The sequence below is a fragment of the Canis lupus genome, chromosome 17 (genome assembly GCF_011100685.1).
Source record: "Canis lupus familiaris isolate Mischka breed German Shepherd chromosome 17, alternate assembly UU_Cfam_GSD_1.0, whole genome shotgun sequence".
In the NCBI taxonomy this organism is placed as follows: Eukaryota; Metazoa; Chordata; class Mammalia; order Carnivora; family Canidae; genus Canis; species Canis lupus.
The window spans coordinates 22,575,071-22,589,325 of NC_049238.1; the positions used below are offsets into that span (position 1 = coordinate 22,575,071).

At 50.2% G+C, this 14,255-nt stretch overlaps 1 protein-coding gene across 7 annotated transcripts in view; it reads left to right on the plus strand.

Annotated features, from left to right (window-relative positions):
• The window catches only part of PLB1 (phospholipase B1), a 136,965-nt gene extending 122,966 nt beyond the window's left edge, over positions 1-13,999 (plus strand). For 3 of the 7 annotated variants that reach the window (XM_038561153.1, XM_038561154.1, XM_038561155.1), the window contains 8 exons: positions 144-224; positions 1,615-1,680; positions 2,205-2,299; positions 3,560-3,641; positions 4,630-4,734; positions 5,222-5,317; positions 11,729-11,803; positions 13,214-13,999. In XM_038561153.1, the coding sequence (XP_038417081.1) occupies positions 144-224; positions 1,615-1,680; positions 2,205-2,299; positions 3,560-3,641; positions 4,630-4,734; positions 5,222-5,317; positions 11,729-11,803; positions 13,214-13,417 (804 nt within the window). In that variant the 3' untranslated portion in view covers positions 13,418-13,999. Of the gene's footprint in view, positions 1-143; positions 225-1,069; positions 1,681-2,204; positions 2,300-3,559; positions 3,642-4,629; positions 4,735-5,221; positions 5,318-11,728; positions 11,804-13,213 lie in introns of those variants that run through there. The other 4 variants (XR_005372266.1, XR_005372268.1, XR_005372267.1 and 1 more) reach the window with 4 other exon arrangements.
• The last annotated feature ends 256 nt before the right edge of the window (positions 14,000-14,255 follow it).

Genomic DNA, 14,255 nt, shown 5'->3' on the forward strand with positions numbered 1-14,255 from the left:
CCTCTACTTGGTATCTTTTCTCCACTGGGGCACAAGAGGGTGAAGTGGGGAGCAGTGCTGTCTAGCCTGGTGACCATCACTACATATGCTCCCCCTCCTCCGCCACTACTAAAGTTTGGACTCAGCGCCTTCTGTCCCTTCAGGAAATCGACCTAGAGAGTGACTGGAAGCTGATCACGCTCTTCATTGGGAGCAACGACATGTGTCATTACTGCGAGAATCCGGTAGGCCCCTGCCGAACGCCATGGAAGTTACCCTGGCCTGCTGTCCCAGGCACCCCACCCTGCCTGGGCAGACCTGGGCCTTTCCCACTGCTGAGTGGCCCCTAGGACAGTGGCTGCATTGGTTCCCCAACTCCAGAAGTGTCTAGATGCACCCAGTCTTCAGGCACTGCTCTTATGTACACAAATACTGTTCTTTGGTATCCAGTGCGTAACTAGCAAGCCTCACCCCACATGTGCTGGAATCCCTACCCATTTTTTGATGTTTTTATGGTGTGTGCGTGTGCACATATGTGCAAGGAGAGGCTGAAACGATGTCATCGACAAGGCTGGATAAAATTAAACCAGTCCCAGTAGGATGGCTTGTTGCCCCAAGAACATCGTGAGCAAACCGGCCTCAGCCAGCCGGCCTACAAACCTATTCCTGATGTTGTTTCTATGGGGAAATATGTCCAGACTTAAAGTCTTTGGGGAGCTGTAACTTTTGGAATACATCTTGTTCAAAGTTGGGGATGTCCTGTATTTTATTTGGCCAGAAAAGAGCAGCTGCCATAACTCAGACACCTCGGTAGAATGTTTGGAGTCACAGGCAGGGGAATAAAGCACGTATCACTGCTCATGGCTCAGACCATCTACTGAAGTCTGGATGAGAATTACCCTCCCCCACTCCGTAGCCTCTTCCCCTCTAGCCTCTCCATTACTGCCCAGCCTCTAGAGGCAGAAATGACCCAACCTCAAGGGATTAAATGCCATTGTGTCCTGGACTCAAGAGGGTCCAGGAGGCCAGAAGAGACCCCAGAGCTGCCTGTGGACACTTGGTAACAGGAAAATGCTTCTACTATCCCCAGAATACCAGCCCCTCCTGCAAAGTCAGATTTGTACTCCTGAAAGCATCTTTTTGTGGAAAAGACCTGAAGACCACCACCAGGATTAACTCAGGTCATGTTTTAGGAACTCAGGCTAAATCAGCCTCCAGTCGAGAAATGGGTCAGAGGAGGAGACTCTTGAACCAAGTCAAAAGGATAGAAGTTAGGGGGAGGTAATGGGGCCAGCATGGGCCATTAGCCCAAAAGAAAGAGTGTGCACTTCTCAGGGCACAGACATGGTTCAGAGGCCTGAGGCTGGTGACAGATGGGACCAGAGAAGAGGCAGGGCCCAGCACGGTCAGAGTCTGCCTCTGCATTTGAGATACTGTGGATAGAGGTGGGGTGGGGATTATTCACGGTGGCTAGTAGGGGGTCAAAGGAAGACCAGTATCCCCCAGAACAAGGGCTGGGCTTCTCAGCCTGTCTGGTACCATCCTAGCCCCACTGTGCCATCACCCCAAGCCCTCTTGTACTTGTCATAAGACCACTACCCTGGGGTTGACAAGAGCCCCCTGCTCTCTTCACAGGAAACCCGCTCAGCCGAGGAGTATGTTTGGCATATCAAACAGGCCCTGGACATCCTCTATGAGGAGGTAGGGAAGAGCAAGAGCCGGTGTCTGGGTCCCATTTCCTTCCAGCATCCAACCTTCTCCCTCACTGGGTACATCTAGGAAAGCTGTGTTCAGTGAGACACATGCTGAGCAGAGCCCCCCTGTGAGCAGACACCTGGAGGGGAGATAAGGGAGCAGGGGGCGGGGCAGATGCCAAACTCCTCTGTAAGAGAGATTCTGACTGAATTAGACTGTATTGTTGGGTGGCGAAGAGTTTGCCTCTGGAGCCAACTGGCCGAGTCTGGAGCCAGGTACGGTGGCTTCCTAGCAATGCGACTTGGGCCAACCAGCTTGTGTCTCAGCTTCCCATGCTATAAAGTGAGCCATTAAAGAAGACAGCAAATACAAGTCACATCCCCTCCTTGTGGCTCAGTTTCTTTATTGGCAAAACAACTGGGGAGGAGGAAGTTTGATTGTAGCTGAGGCCCTAGGTTCCTTCCAGTAGTAACTGATATCCCCCACAATGGCCTGGGGACTAACAGAGCTCGTCCCTCTGCTCCCCACAGCTTCCAAGGGCTTTTATCAACGTGGTAGAGGTCATGGAGTTGGCTGGCCTACACCAGAACCAAGGTGGGAAATGTGACCTGCCCCTGGCAGCTCAGTAAGTACACAGTCCCAGGGCGAGGGCGCCTGGGGACAGCAGGGCTCACAGATGCCACCATAGGCAACCATTGCGGGCTTAGCCAGGTGATCCTGTCCAAAGGACAGACCTTGGCAATTAGCCAGGGGCCTGGAAAATCATTTGGAAATACCTCTACAGTATTGAATGCCTACTGTATGCAAGTCACTTTATTTCTCTGGACCCCAGTTCGCTTTGCTGTAAAGTGAGAGGCACAGACCAATGATCCTTTAGGCCCCAATCATGGTCTCTGATTCCAAACTCCAGTGATTGCTCCGTGTTTGAGAGACAGCCTCGAACCAATGAGCTTCGGAGACAGCTGAACGTCTGTATCTGGCTCTGCCACTGAGGAGCTACAGGATTGCGCACAAGCTACATAACTTCTCTGGGCCTCTTGCTCATCATCTGTCAAATCTTGCAGAGTAGGGAGGATTGAAAGAAATGCATGTGATGTGTTTGGTCCCTGTGGGGCAGCCTTTCAGTATTAGAACAGCCTTGAAAGCCAGGCTTGGGTCTAAGGTATGTTGTACAGGAGACAAATTTCTGGCGAGGGCTGGCATTTATTAAAGCTCAGCTGTGATCCTGGAGGGAAGCTGCCATCTTCTGAGGCGACAGGGTCACCCAGAAGTCCTGTGGCTGTTGCTAGGGGAGAGGAGATTCTGAAGGGAGCTGAGGAGTCCTACCTGGGGTCAAATGGATTTGCTGGAGAGGTGACCAGCCTGTTCCCATTCTTGTTGGGCACCAGGTGGTACAGCCAATAGCTGGGAGGGGTGAATGGTCCCTCCAGAACCTTCAGATCTTCCATTCTCCCTGGTCAGTGTGTCTCAAAATAGTTGACCCTCCCAAGAGACTCCCCACTCTGGAGCCCCAAGAGTAAGTCCTAAGCTGCTGGAGATGGAGCTGGGAGGTCTGAGGAATGGGAAGAAGATAAGGCTATCATGGCTGTCTTTCCAAACCTCCAGCCCTTCCCTGGAGGAAGCCCAGGCTGGGGCAGGAGCAGCCAGGTGGCAAGGAGACCCAGATATCAGGTGCCAGCTCTCTCACCTTCTCTTTAAACATGCACTTGCTACCCCCAGTGCCCCTGAATTAGACTGTGACCTGGTTCTGGGAATCACCCAAGGCTCTGTTGTGGGGGCACCTGTGTATTTGCCATCCTCCCAAGCAAAGAGCACAGGGTCCAGGCCTCCTTCCTGGGGACGTGGGGTACTAGCAGCAGTCAGCCAACCGGGTACCTGTCCACAGGAGCAATTGCACCTGCCTCAGACGTTCCCAGGAGAATTCTCTGGAGCTGCAAGAACTGAAGCAAATGAACTGGAACTTCCAGGTGAAGCTGTACCCCTCTCCCCCGTTCCTGTCCCAGCTGGGGGCTCCCTCTATTCCCAGGGAGCAGGGGTTTGCTGAGAGGAAGGCTGCTCCCTAAAGGTAGATCATAGCCCCTGAAACATTTCTCAAGGTGAAGAGAACAATCTCCAAGGGGAAGCTGCAAGAAGCCCTGCCTCCCAGCCCTGGGGACTGGAGTAGATTCCACAGGCTGGGCACCATCCCTCACCCAGAGGAAGGAGGGGAAGTGTCCACGGCCCTGTTGGGCTCCTTCCCTCCCTTCCTCAGATCATAAGGCTTAGCCCAGCCCTGCTTACCTCCGTCCCCAATTCTGTGTCCACCTCTGCTCATGCTGTCCCCTCTTGACAGCGCCCCCTCTTCTCCCCCGAGCCCTGCTGTGACCTCTCCACCTCATGTGCAGGGCATGTCTTCCCGTCTCTTCGGAGATGCTTCCCCTGACTAAACTTTGCCCTCAGGTATCTCCCCATATCAGCTTCAGTCTACCTTCACTGGCCCTGAAGCCCTAGAGGGTTCTCATATTTTTTGCACTGCGTCTCATTTTTCCAGATTGACTGTTAAGCTTCTCGAGGAGAAGCACATCTATCCTTTTGACACAGCCGCTCATCCCCCACGTTCACAGGCATTTTGGGGAGCTGGTGTTGAAATGCTACCCATCTGAGCTGGATCTGAACTGGAACCCCATGTTCTAACTCAGCTCTTCATGCAGCAAGAATAGGGGATAAATAATCCATTCACCTTTGGCCCAAGCAGTCTGCTCACACTCAGACCGAGCCTCAGAGACTTTGAAACAGAATGGGTGGTGCTCATGCCTGGGTGCAGACGAAATGAGCACATGCATGTGCGCTAGAGGATCCCTTGAAGTCACCTCTGGCTAGGGTGGGTCCCCCCATCACCACCAACCCCAGGCAGCAGGACTAGAGCTCGTCTGCCAAGTCCTGCCAGGGGCTGAGGAACCTCTTCCCCATCCACAGAGTGGCATCTCCAGGTTGTCCTACTGGCCCCAGTACCTGCAGCGCGAGGACTTTGCGGTGGTTGTGCAGCCTTTCTTCCAAAACACTCTTGTCCCCCTGAACAGTGTAAGCTGCGGGCATTTCTGGAGGGCGCATATGTAGAGGCTCTTCTTAGGTGATGTACTTCCTTCTATAGCTGAGCTTTTTCTGACCATATGGTTCCAAGAGGGTTCCCAAGGGGTTGCTTTTTCTGTTTTCCTTTTATTTTTTTTTTTTAGTATGATTGGAACTTGTAGTTGGAAAGAAAAGGAGAAAATTAACAGTGACCCAGCTCCCCGGGCATGGTCCTGCTATTTGCTCAATTTGGATAGAATGGAAAGCTTCCTAAAGTTTTTTTCTCATGTATTAGGGCAGGGATGTAAAAGGAAAAGGGATGGACTGTGGGTAGATGCAATTCAGGTCTTTTTCAAAGTTCCAAAATTGAGGAGTTTTTCCATCAATATCTCAGCCAAGTGGCAGCAGAATCGAAAGGAATAATGCCCAGGACACCTGCAGGGGTGGGTGGTGGTACCTCTGTTCCCCAGGAACATAATCCCTTTGCTTTTGGTCACAGAGAGGGAGCGCTGACCTCACCTTCTTCTCAGAGGACTGTTTCCACTTCTCAGAACGGGGCCATGCCGAGATGGCCATTGCGCTCTGGAACAACATGGTGAGTGCCCCATACGCCGTGTCCAAGAGGGCAACCCAGGGGTGTTGACCATTCCCCAAAACAGAAAACCTGCTGGCTCCTTTCTCCCCAAAGCTCGAAATGGTGGCACAACTTATTTGTCCTGACAGATCCAACTTTTTAGCAATTCCCAGTACTGGGGCAGGGGGTACTGGGGTGGTGGTGGTAGACAATCTTGTAGTCAGATAAACAAGATGAAATTGGCTTCAACCCCTTCCTATCTGACTTTGGGCAAATGTTCTCTCTTTGATCCTATCAATATCTGTTAAAAAAAAAAAAAAAAAGAAGTGAAAATGACACAGATCTCAGAAAATTGAGGTAACATGTGCATAGCACCCAACACAATCCTTAGCATTCAAAGAATGCCAGGCCCCATTACCCTAGTCTCAACATGTTCCCAATGATTATTTAAGCATCAAAAAGAAAAGAGCCACCCAGCCTGTTTCCCCAGGCTATCACCTATTCCAATCTTTTCTTATGAGGATCATGGGGACCGTAGGAAATGCACATACAGCTGAGGGGCCACCTGGCCTTGTGCCCTGCCTCTTCGGGCTGGCCACTCCTCTGCAATCAGCCCTGCTGGCACAGAGCTTGACCAGTAACCCCAATAGCTGTATCCTGTTGCACAGAGCAAATGAAATGCCTTTCCAATCCAGTGGCTTCTTTTGATCTTGGCTCAGCGGGTAACCCAATCCCCACCCCAACCTGCATTCCCCCATTTCTCCCATGGTGACTAAACAAATCCACACTCTTGCTTTTACTGCAGTTTCGGGCTGGCTGCCTCTCTGCCAGGATTTCCCTGTGCAAATATTCCCACACCTGCCGCCTCATCCGGCAGGCCCAGCGCTGCCTTCCCCTTAGCCACACCACCTCCTCTCCCCAGAGCAGCATGCCAGCAGGTTCCATCCTTGGCCCAGTTAATCACAGACTCAGCCTTCCTCTCCCTTTGTTTTCCTGCTGTTGACACCACATTCTGCCCACTGCTAAAGCTTTCGTCACACTCTGTCAGCCCAGGACTCGGAACTACAGTCAAAACATCTTTGAATTCCCTCCCACCCAACCTCCACGGGGATCTTGTTCTCCAAAGTTTGCACAATATCATTCCTGAGAGCAGTTTTGAAGTCCAGTTGTCCTTCACTGATGGAGTCCCATGACTTTAATCCCTCTCCCCAATGAGTGGGTATCTGTGCACTGATTTGTACCCCCCCCCCCAAGAGCTCAGGGGGATCCACAGATTCTTTTTTTTTTTTTTTTTTTAAGATTTTATTTATTTATGAGCGACACACAGAGAAAGAGAGAGGCAGAGACACAGGCAGAGGGAGAAGCAGGCTGCATGCAGGGAGCCCGACGTGGGACTCGATCCCAGGTCTCCAGGATCATGCCCCGGGCTGCAGGCGGCGCTAAACCACTGCGCACCACTGGGGCTGCCCAGATCCACAGATTTTAAGAAGAGCCTGAGATGCTAAAGCCCCTTCACCTTTCCTTCTCAGCATTTCCATCAGGGTAGGCGTGGTCTTCCTACCTGCGGCACTCCCAGCCCACGTAATGCCCTGGTGCTCCAGGAGTTTTCTGGGGCATGATGACCAGATCAATGACCTGAACACAGTCAGGCCTATTGGTCTTGGTTTCTTTCTGCATGAATTAACAACACAGCTCTAGTCTCCTCTTCCAAAGCAGCTGGGTGGTTCTCCCCATTGGCCCAGGCCTGAGGCTTTTATACATAAAGGCAAGTGGGAGGGGATAAGGTAGGAAAACAAAAGGTGAACGCTGCCATGGAGCCATATTGGTAACACTACCCAACCGGTTAGTCCAGGGCTCCCAGCCACCATTGTCCTACCCATGCCCCTAATTTTACAAAACAAAGCAAAACTAAATTGAAATCATCTAAGAGTGTTTTATCCTGTGCCATATAATTTGGGGGAGTAATTATATAGTCCAGTGTTTTCATCCCAAACCATCGCAGATATAAACCTATTACATCATGCCAACTTTTCAGATCACTTCCTTCTGGTGACCCCTAGAGTGACATATAGATAAGCCATTGGAACTCGAGAAGATCTTGCAGAATGCTCTGGAACTAGGGAGCTGAAGCATTTTGCCTGGGATCACACAGCCAGTTCTCGGCCAAGCAGGGATTAGAACCCACGTCAAATCTCCTAGTGTCCTGGCCACAGCACCCACCAGCCTTCCCACCCCCAACTGGGTCAGCACATATATAACCAGTGAATTCACGTCTCACTCCAAGAGTCTGATGACATAGTGTCTGCAGGCTTTGGCCAACACTCACAGGCTACCCTACTGCAGCAACAAACACACTTCTAGACTATTTCATCTCCTGCCCCTCTGCTCAACAGATTATGCCTCCTCCGGAGACCTGTGCAAAGCCAAATCCAGAAACACCAGTAGCACAAGGCAGTGTTTTCATCTTCCTTTTTCCTTCTTCTTCTTTTTTTCCCTTTCTTCCTTCTTTTCTCTGATGCCTATTTCCCACTGCTGCCTTTTCTTCCCTAAAAATCTTGCTGTCCTCTGACATTTGCATCACTCTAGGTGCTGAGTGACCTCCTAATTGATGACCCTGACTCTAATGGTTAACCATGCCATTAGAACAGCGATGCTCAGCTCTGATTAGAGGTTAGAATAATCCGGAGGTTATTAATACTGGCAGTCAGTTTGGCATAGCCATTAAGGCTGAACATCTGGATTCCCTTTGACCCCGTGATCCCATCCCTGTGTGTATCCCCAACAGAAACATACACATGGGCTCAAACAAAAGATGCATGCTCAAACAAAAGAATTTTCACAGCAGCGCCATCCATAATCCCCAGGCAGGATGCTCCCCAAATGTGCACCAATAGAATGGATCATCAAAATGTGGCATATTTATGTAATGGAGTACCTTACAGCACAGAGAATAAGCAAACTTTAGCCAAATGCAACTAGGTCTATAAATTTCAAAAACAAGCAAATTAATATATGGTCTTTGGGTGGGGGGAAAGATAGTACTGGAAAAGAGTGGGAGGGGAGCTTCTGAGTGCTGGTAATATTCTGTACCTTAATTTGGCTGCTGGTTGCATGAGTTCCTTCATTTTACCATAATTTATCAGCTGTTCATCTATGATTTATACTTGTTTCTATATATAAGTTAGCTTCAATAAAAAATTGACTTTAAAATGATAACCCAAACACCACACTATTTAGTGCCTGGACGTCATCTCCAGAAATTCTGGATTAGTCTGGGGTAGCACCTGGGTTCAGTAGGTTGCAGAAGCTCCCCTGTATTATTATTATTGTACAGTGTTTACAAGCCACTGCATTAGATCTCTTCACTAGGGCAGCCACAGCAATCTGTTTAATTGAATATCTGACCAAACTTCCACGGCCTGCCCCTCCCCAAAGGGGAAAGGCCAGGCCCCTTAGCATAGCACACCAGGCCTTCGGAGACTTGGCCCCAATTAACCTCTCCAACAGTCACTCCCACACCCCTCTGATTGGCAGTTGGGCAGTCTAGTGAGGAGTGAAGTTTCCTGCACCACCCATGGTATCTCATGGGTCTGTGGGTCTGCTCTTGCTCATCCCCTTATTGTGGACTGCCCTTCCAACCTTCTCCTCACTAACTCGTAGCCACTTGAACATTCAAATCAGGTGCCAAAACAAACAAACAAATCAGGTGCCAGCTCCTACAGGAAGCCTTCCTTGAATCCCCAAAACAAACTAGAGGCCCACCCAGCTCACCACACCTTGCCCCAGCCCTGTTATTTGCCACATGGTTGGTATCTGCAGTATCTGGCTTAGGAAAGGTGGGTTCCAGGAGAAACAACTTCATTTCCTGTGGCCAGCCCCAAGCCTTCTTGCCTGAGCTTCTCCACTGAGGACTCTGACTCCATTTCTTCTACACATTCCCTTACCCATTGAGCATCACTATGCAGTGGGGACTACCCCAGGTGCTGGGGAACGGAACATCCTTGCACTCATGGGGAAAGGACAGACGAAATGCAACACATCAGTAAGACTGTCTGACTATATTCAGAGCTTAAAAAAAAAAAAAAAAAGGCCAGGTAATGTTACAGTAATGGTAGGTTAGAGGGAGGCATCACCAAGTGACATATGAACTGAGAACTGAATATCAAGGATCTGCCAGGCCTGCAGAGGTCTAGGGCCAGAGTTCCAGGCAGAAGAAATAGGACCTGTGCGGGCCCGAAGTCAGGAATGAGTTTGAAGTGCCTGAGCAGCATAAGGGCCAGTGTAACTAGAGGGAAGTGAGCAAGGTCAGAGGGGTGAGTAAGAGTAGGGCCAGGTCCTTGGATGGCTTCCAAAAAGGGAGCCAAAGGATCTGGTTTGCCCTCTGGCTGCCATGTGGCAGGAGACTTGAGGGAAGGAAGAGTAGAATTAGATCAGGAGGTGGCTAGTGGAGCCCAGGTGAGAGATGAAGGTGGATGGGCCCAGGGTGATGACACTGGAAAAGGAGAGAAGTGGTCAGATTTGAGATAGATTTTAGGTGAAGTAGAAAAGGGAGGGGAAAAAAAAAAAAAAGGAGGTGGGTAAGGGGATTGGTTAACTAGGTGATGGGGATGAAGGCGTGTACTTGTGATGAGCACTGGGTGTTGTATGGAAGTGTTGAATCACTATATTGTACGCTAGTATTACACTGTATGTTAATTGGAATTCAAAAGAAAAGGAACAAATGAGAACTCCTCCATTTGGGGTCAAGGAAATTGGGTAGATGGGTGAGGTGGTGGAGAGAAATAGGCTTGGGGGCAGGGGGAGAGAGAAATCAGTGCAGTCATCAAACCCACATGATCTTTATCTTCCTCTGTGCCAGTTAGTTCCTGGGCTCGTGGAATGTCAGGAAATCAGCCAACCCAACCTTGAGCATCTATACTGTCACTCGGTAGCATTTCCTTTACAATGAGTATGTGCCTCCTCAGCTCTAAGAAAGTAGAAACAAGGGGCACCTGGGTGTGGGACGTCTGGGTGGCTCAGCAGTGTAGCAACTCCCTTTGGCCCAGGGCATGATCCTGGAGTCCCAGGAACGAGTCCCAAGTCGGACTCCCTGCATGGAGCCTGCTTCTCCCTCTGCCTGTGTCTCTGCCCATCTGTCTTTCTCGAATAAATAAACAAAATCTTTTTTTAAAATAAATAAATAAATAAATGAATGAATGAATGAATGAATGAATGAATGGGCAGCTAGGTGGCTCAGTCTTAAGCATCTGCCTTCAGCTCAAGTCATGATCCCAGGGTTTTGGGATAGAGCCCCACATTGCATTGGGCTCCCTGCTCAGTGGAGAGTCTGCTTCTCCCTCTCCTTCCCCCTACTCATGCTCTCTCTCTCTCTCTCTCAAATCTTACAAAAAAAAAAGAAGAAAAAAGTAGAAATGATACATAAGTAAACTACTCCTGCTCAGCATGCTTTCATTTCATCTTCTCATCTGATGCTTGCAACAGCCGAATGTGGATTGTCGGGCAGCTTGGGAGCCTGCGTAGCACCTCACAGCTCTTAGCAGCAGAGCCAGGACCCCAAGGGGTGTGTCCACTGCTCTGCCAGTCACCGTGTGTCTTGTTCAGGGCCAGAGCAGCTGTGGGACAACAGAAAGCAAGGTCACGGGCAAGGTGTGGTCATTAGCTGACATAGCATCCTTTCACTTTCCTCACAGGCAGTCCCTGGGGGTCAGGAGCAGAGGGGCTCATGGACCAGGCAGGGAAGCAGATTCTAAGGGTAGATGCTACACCGTCAGGATTCTCAGTGCTGGCCATGTGTCAGCGGGCAGGCTGTTGACTAAGGATGCTGGGAAGGGGTGAACGGTGGCTTCTAGCTCACTCTCAGAGGATCTCAGGATTAAAAGTATTAAGCAGAACCTCTCTGAACAAAAATTGCTCCAGGAATGTTTCAAGTAAACCTCTATATCTATGTGAAAAACATACCTGGTAGTAGCTCAAGGGAGAAACTTCAATTTCTTAAGGTTGACAAGCCAAGAATAGTAACCAATATGTTCTCAAAGTTTTTCTGAAAGTGACTAGCCCCACACACTTAGAGTTGATAAATATGATTACCACCATTTCATAAAATTGCAAATGTGGTGTGTCTGTAACCACAACCACCCAGAAAGGAAGCAGGAGATGGAAGTTCTGGGTCAAGCCTTCCTACATACTCACTATGGTGGGACCGACCAGGGTCGGTCTGCTGGGCCTCAGGGTCCTCCTTGGTCAATCCCGGGCACATATTCAGGGTCCAGAAGTCAGGTCCAGCTCTGGCCCAGGGCAGTTGGGATCTGCTGTGAATCTTGCACTTATTGCTGGTGTCAACCCACCCTTGCAGAGGGAGGGAGTCAGGTAGAGATGCTCCTCCAACTGAAAGGTCTACCTGCAGTGGAGGAAATCATGGTTTCCTTTCCTCAGCTGGAACCAGTGGGCCAGAAGACAACCTCCAACAACTTCACCCACAGCCGAACCAAACTCAAGTGCCCCTCTCCTGTGAGTAAATGTCCTAACATCCTGCCTGTCCTGTCCAGTGTGAAACAGATGCTTGGGAGAATGGGGTGGTCCCCAAAACCTCCGGGCACAAAGGAGGTCCCTGGGTGCTTTTACATCAGGCACTTCATTCACTGGCACCATTCTCAAATCTCACCATTCATCCTTGTCCCTGAGACGTCACAGCTCCTCAGGGTGTGGGATAAAAAGAGCAATAGGTCTCATGGGTGCAGCACTCATGAGAGGAAGATGAATGGGCAGTGGTGCAGTAGCAGGGGGGTGGGGGGTGTGTAGAGAGAATAGACATTGTGCCTGTCCTGGGAGCCTGTACTCCTCCTTCCTCCCTTCCCCACACATTCTCTCTTACTACCCTCACCCAGACTTCTGACCAAGCTCCTAATATGCTCCCCAGCTCTTCCCTCCTTTTCCTGTGCATCCTGTGACCACTGCCAGGCACTATGTGGCTTACATAGAAGGTCACTCAAGTCTTATCAAGGCTGCTTGAAACTCTTCCCTGGTCCCAGCTGCCCACAGGAGCATCCAGAGGGGAGGCCCAGCTTCCTCTATGGCCATTGACATGTTATGTTCCTAGAAAAAAGGGGAGCTTCCCAGACAAGGCCCACAATTCCCAGGTCTGTTCTCTCACCCCACCATCTGTTCCTCCTGGAGGCTCATCCCATCTCTGCCCAAGGGAGACAGCCACAGCCTTCCAGGCTCAGGTGCTGCCCAACTAGACTACTGTTCCCTTCCCTCACCCTACTGCTGCTGCCTTTGAAACACCTATGTTGGTCTCTTTCCTGTTTATACCTCTCAAAAGACATGACCCAGGCTCCTTTGTGATGTGCTTATTTCTGAACGTGGCCAATGGGACCATGACTGTGGTCACATCTTAACCCTTAGGCACTCTCTCAGCTCCTAACCAGAGCTCCATATCATGTTCCTCATGGAGGAAGGAGAGAATCCAGGGAGGCAGAACCAAACATCTCCCCTCGGGGCCTTCCTCATGCTTGGTCCTCTAAGCAGCTGACTGTTGTCCCTGCTCCTGGGGAACTCCTAAGGGAGGATGGGCACAGTGGTGGCCTAGAGGAAACAGAGGTGGGGGCTCTGCAGCCCCCAGGACTCTCTTCCTTTGGTCACCTATTGGTTCCCAATCTTTCAAAATCTGGTTGACAGGAGAGGAGATGCTGGTGAGAAACTGAGGGAGGTTAGCTAGGTATTGACCACTTTGCAGACCCATCCTCATTCAGAAGGTTTGGGCACAGTGTAGATGCAGGAGGCTTACAAACTGGGGGATGAATGTGAAAACATGCAAGGTTATCACACCATCACCAGGATAGGGACTAAGCAAGCTTGATGTGGGCAGATGGGTGGCTTTCCGAGGCCCTTAACCCCTGACCCTCTCCTTCTCCACAGGAGAGCCCTTACCTCCACACCCTGAGGAACAGCCAGCTCCTCCAAGACCATTCTGAAGCAGGCCCCAACGTGCTCTCCTGGGCCGTGCCTGTGGCGGCAGGAGGCGGCCTTGTACTTGGTGTTGGCACAGTGATGGCCTGGAGAGCCTTAAGAGGTCACCAGAGGGAAAATCCTCCAATAAGCCTGCGCACTATGAGTTTCTAAGCCTCCAGCCACATGCATGTGCTCATCCTAAATTCCCCAGCCACACTCCTCACCAGCCCTCTACCTCAGCCACCTTGGCCACCACAGAGAGCTTCAACACCTGGTGACATAGGAAGCCAAAGGGACAGTCACGACTCTTTGGGGCCTGGGGCCTACGCTCCTGGAATTGCCAAATTTAAATAAAGGCCAAAGCCATTCTATTCTTGGGTTAGCCTGTTTGAAGCTCTCACTTTCCATCTGTTGTGCGACGCAGGTGTGCAAGCTCTAGTCTTTCATTATCCTGTCTCAGCTGGAGCTGCCCCAGAGATGGCCAACCAGAGTGCAGACCTGCCTCTGTCAGGCTGGGCACCCCAGGAGCAGATCCTCCGTCACCGAACCCACTATTTAAAAGGTGGGAAAAATGCTGGCCATCAGGTGGTGGCTAGAATATTGGAGCTGGCTGGCCATCATTCAAGTATAATCGAACACGAAGCTTTTATATACTCGTTTGGGACACAAGATAATGTGGAACGCTGTGGTACCTCCAAGGCTGTGGTACCTGGCTAAGAAGACAAACTCCTTCCAAAAAAAAAAAAAAAAAAAGGCAAGAAACTCCATGTTGCATAGTGCAATGCTGTTCTGGTACACTGGTAGGTAAATAGGTCTGATCGCTCTGAGCATAGGAGGAGTTCCTTGAGGAAAGTTATCTGGAAGAGAAAAACTGAAAGGTCTTAAAAAAAAAAAAAATAAAAGGATTGGACATGAAACTTAATTTTCTCATTTAACTGATTTTCTCAAGTGCTAACCTTAGGAAAGAATTGCTCTTGTTACACTACCAGAATTTGGGGAATACTCTAGA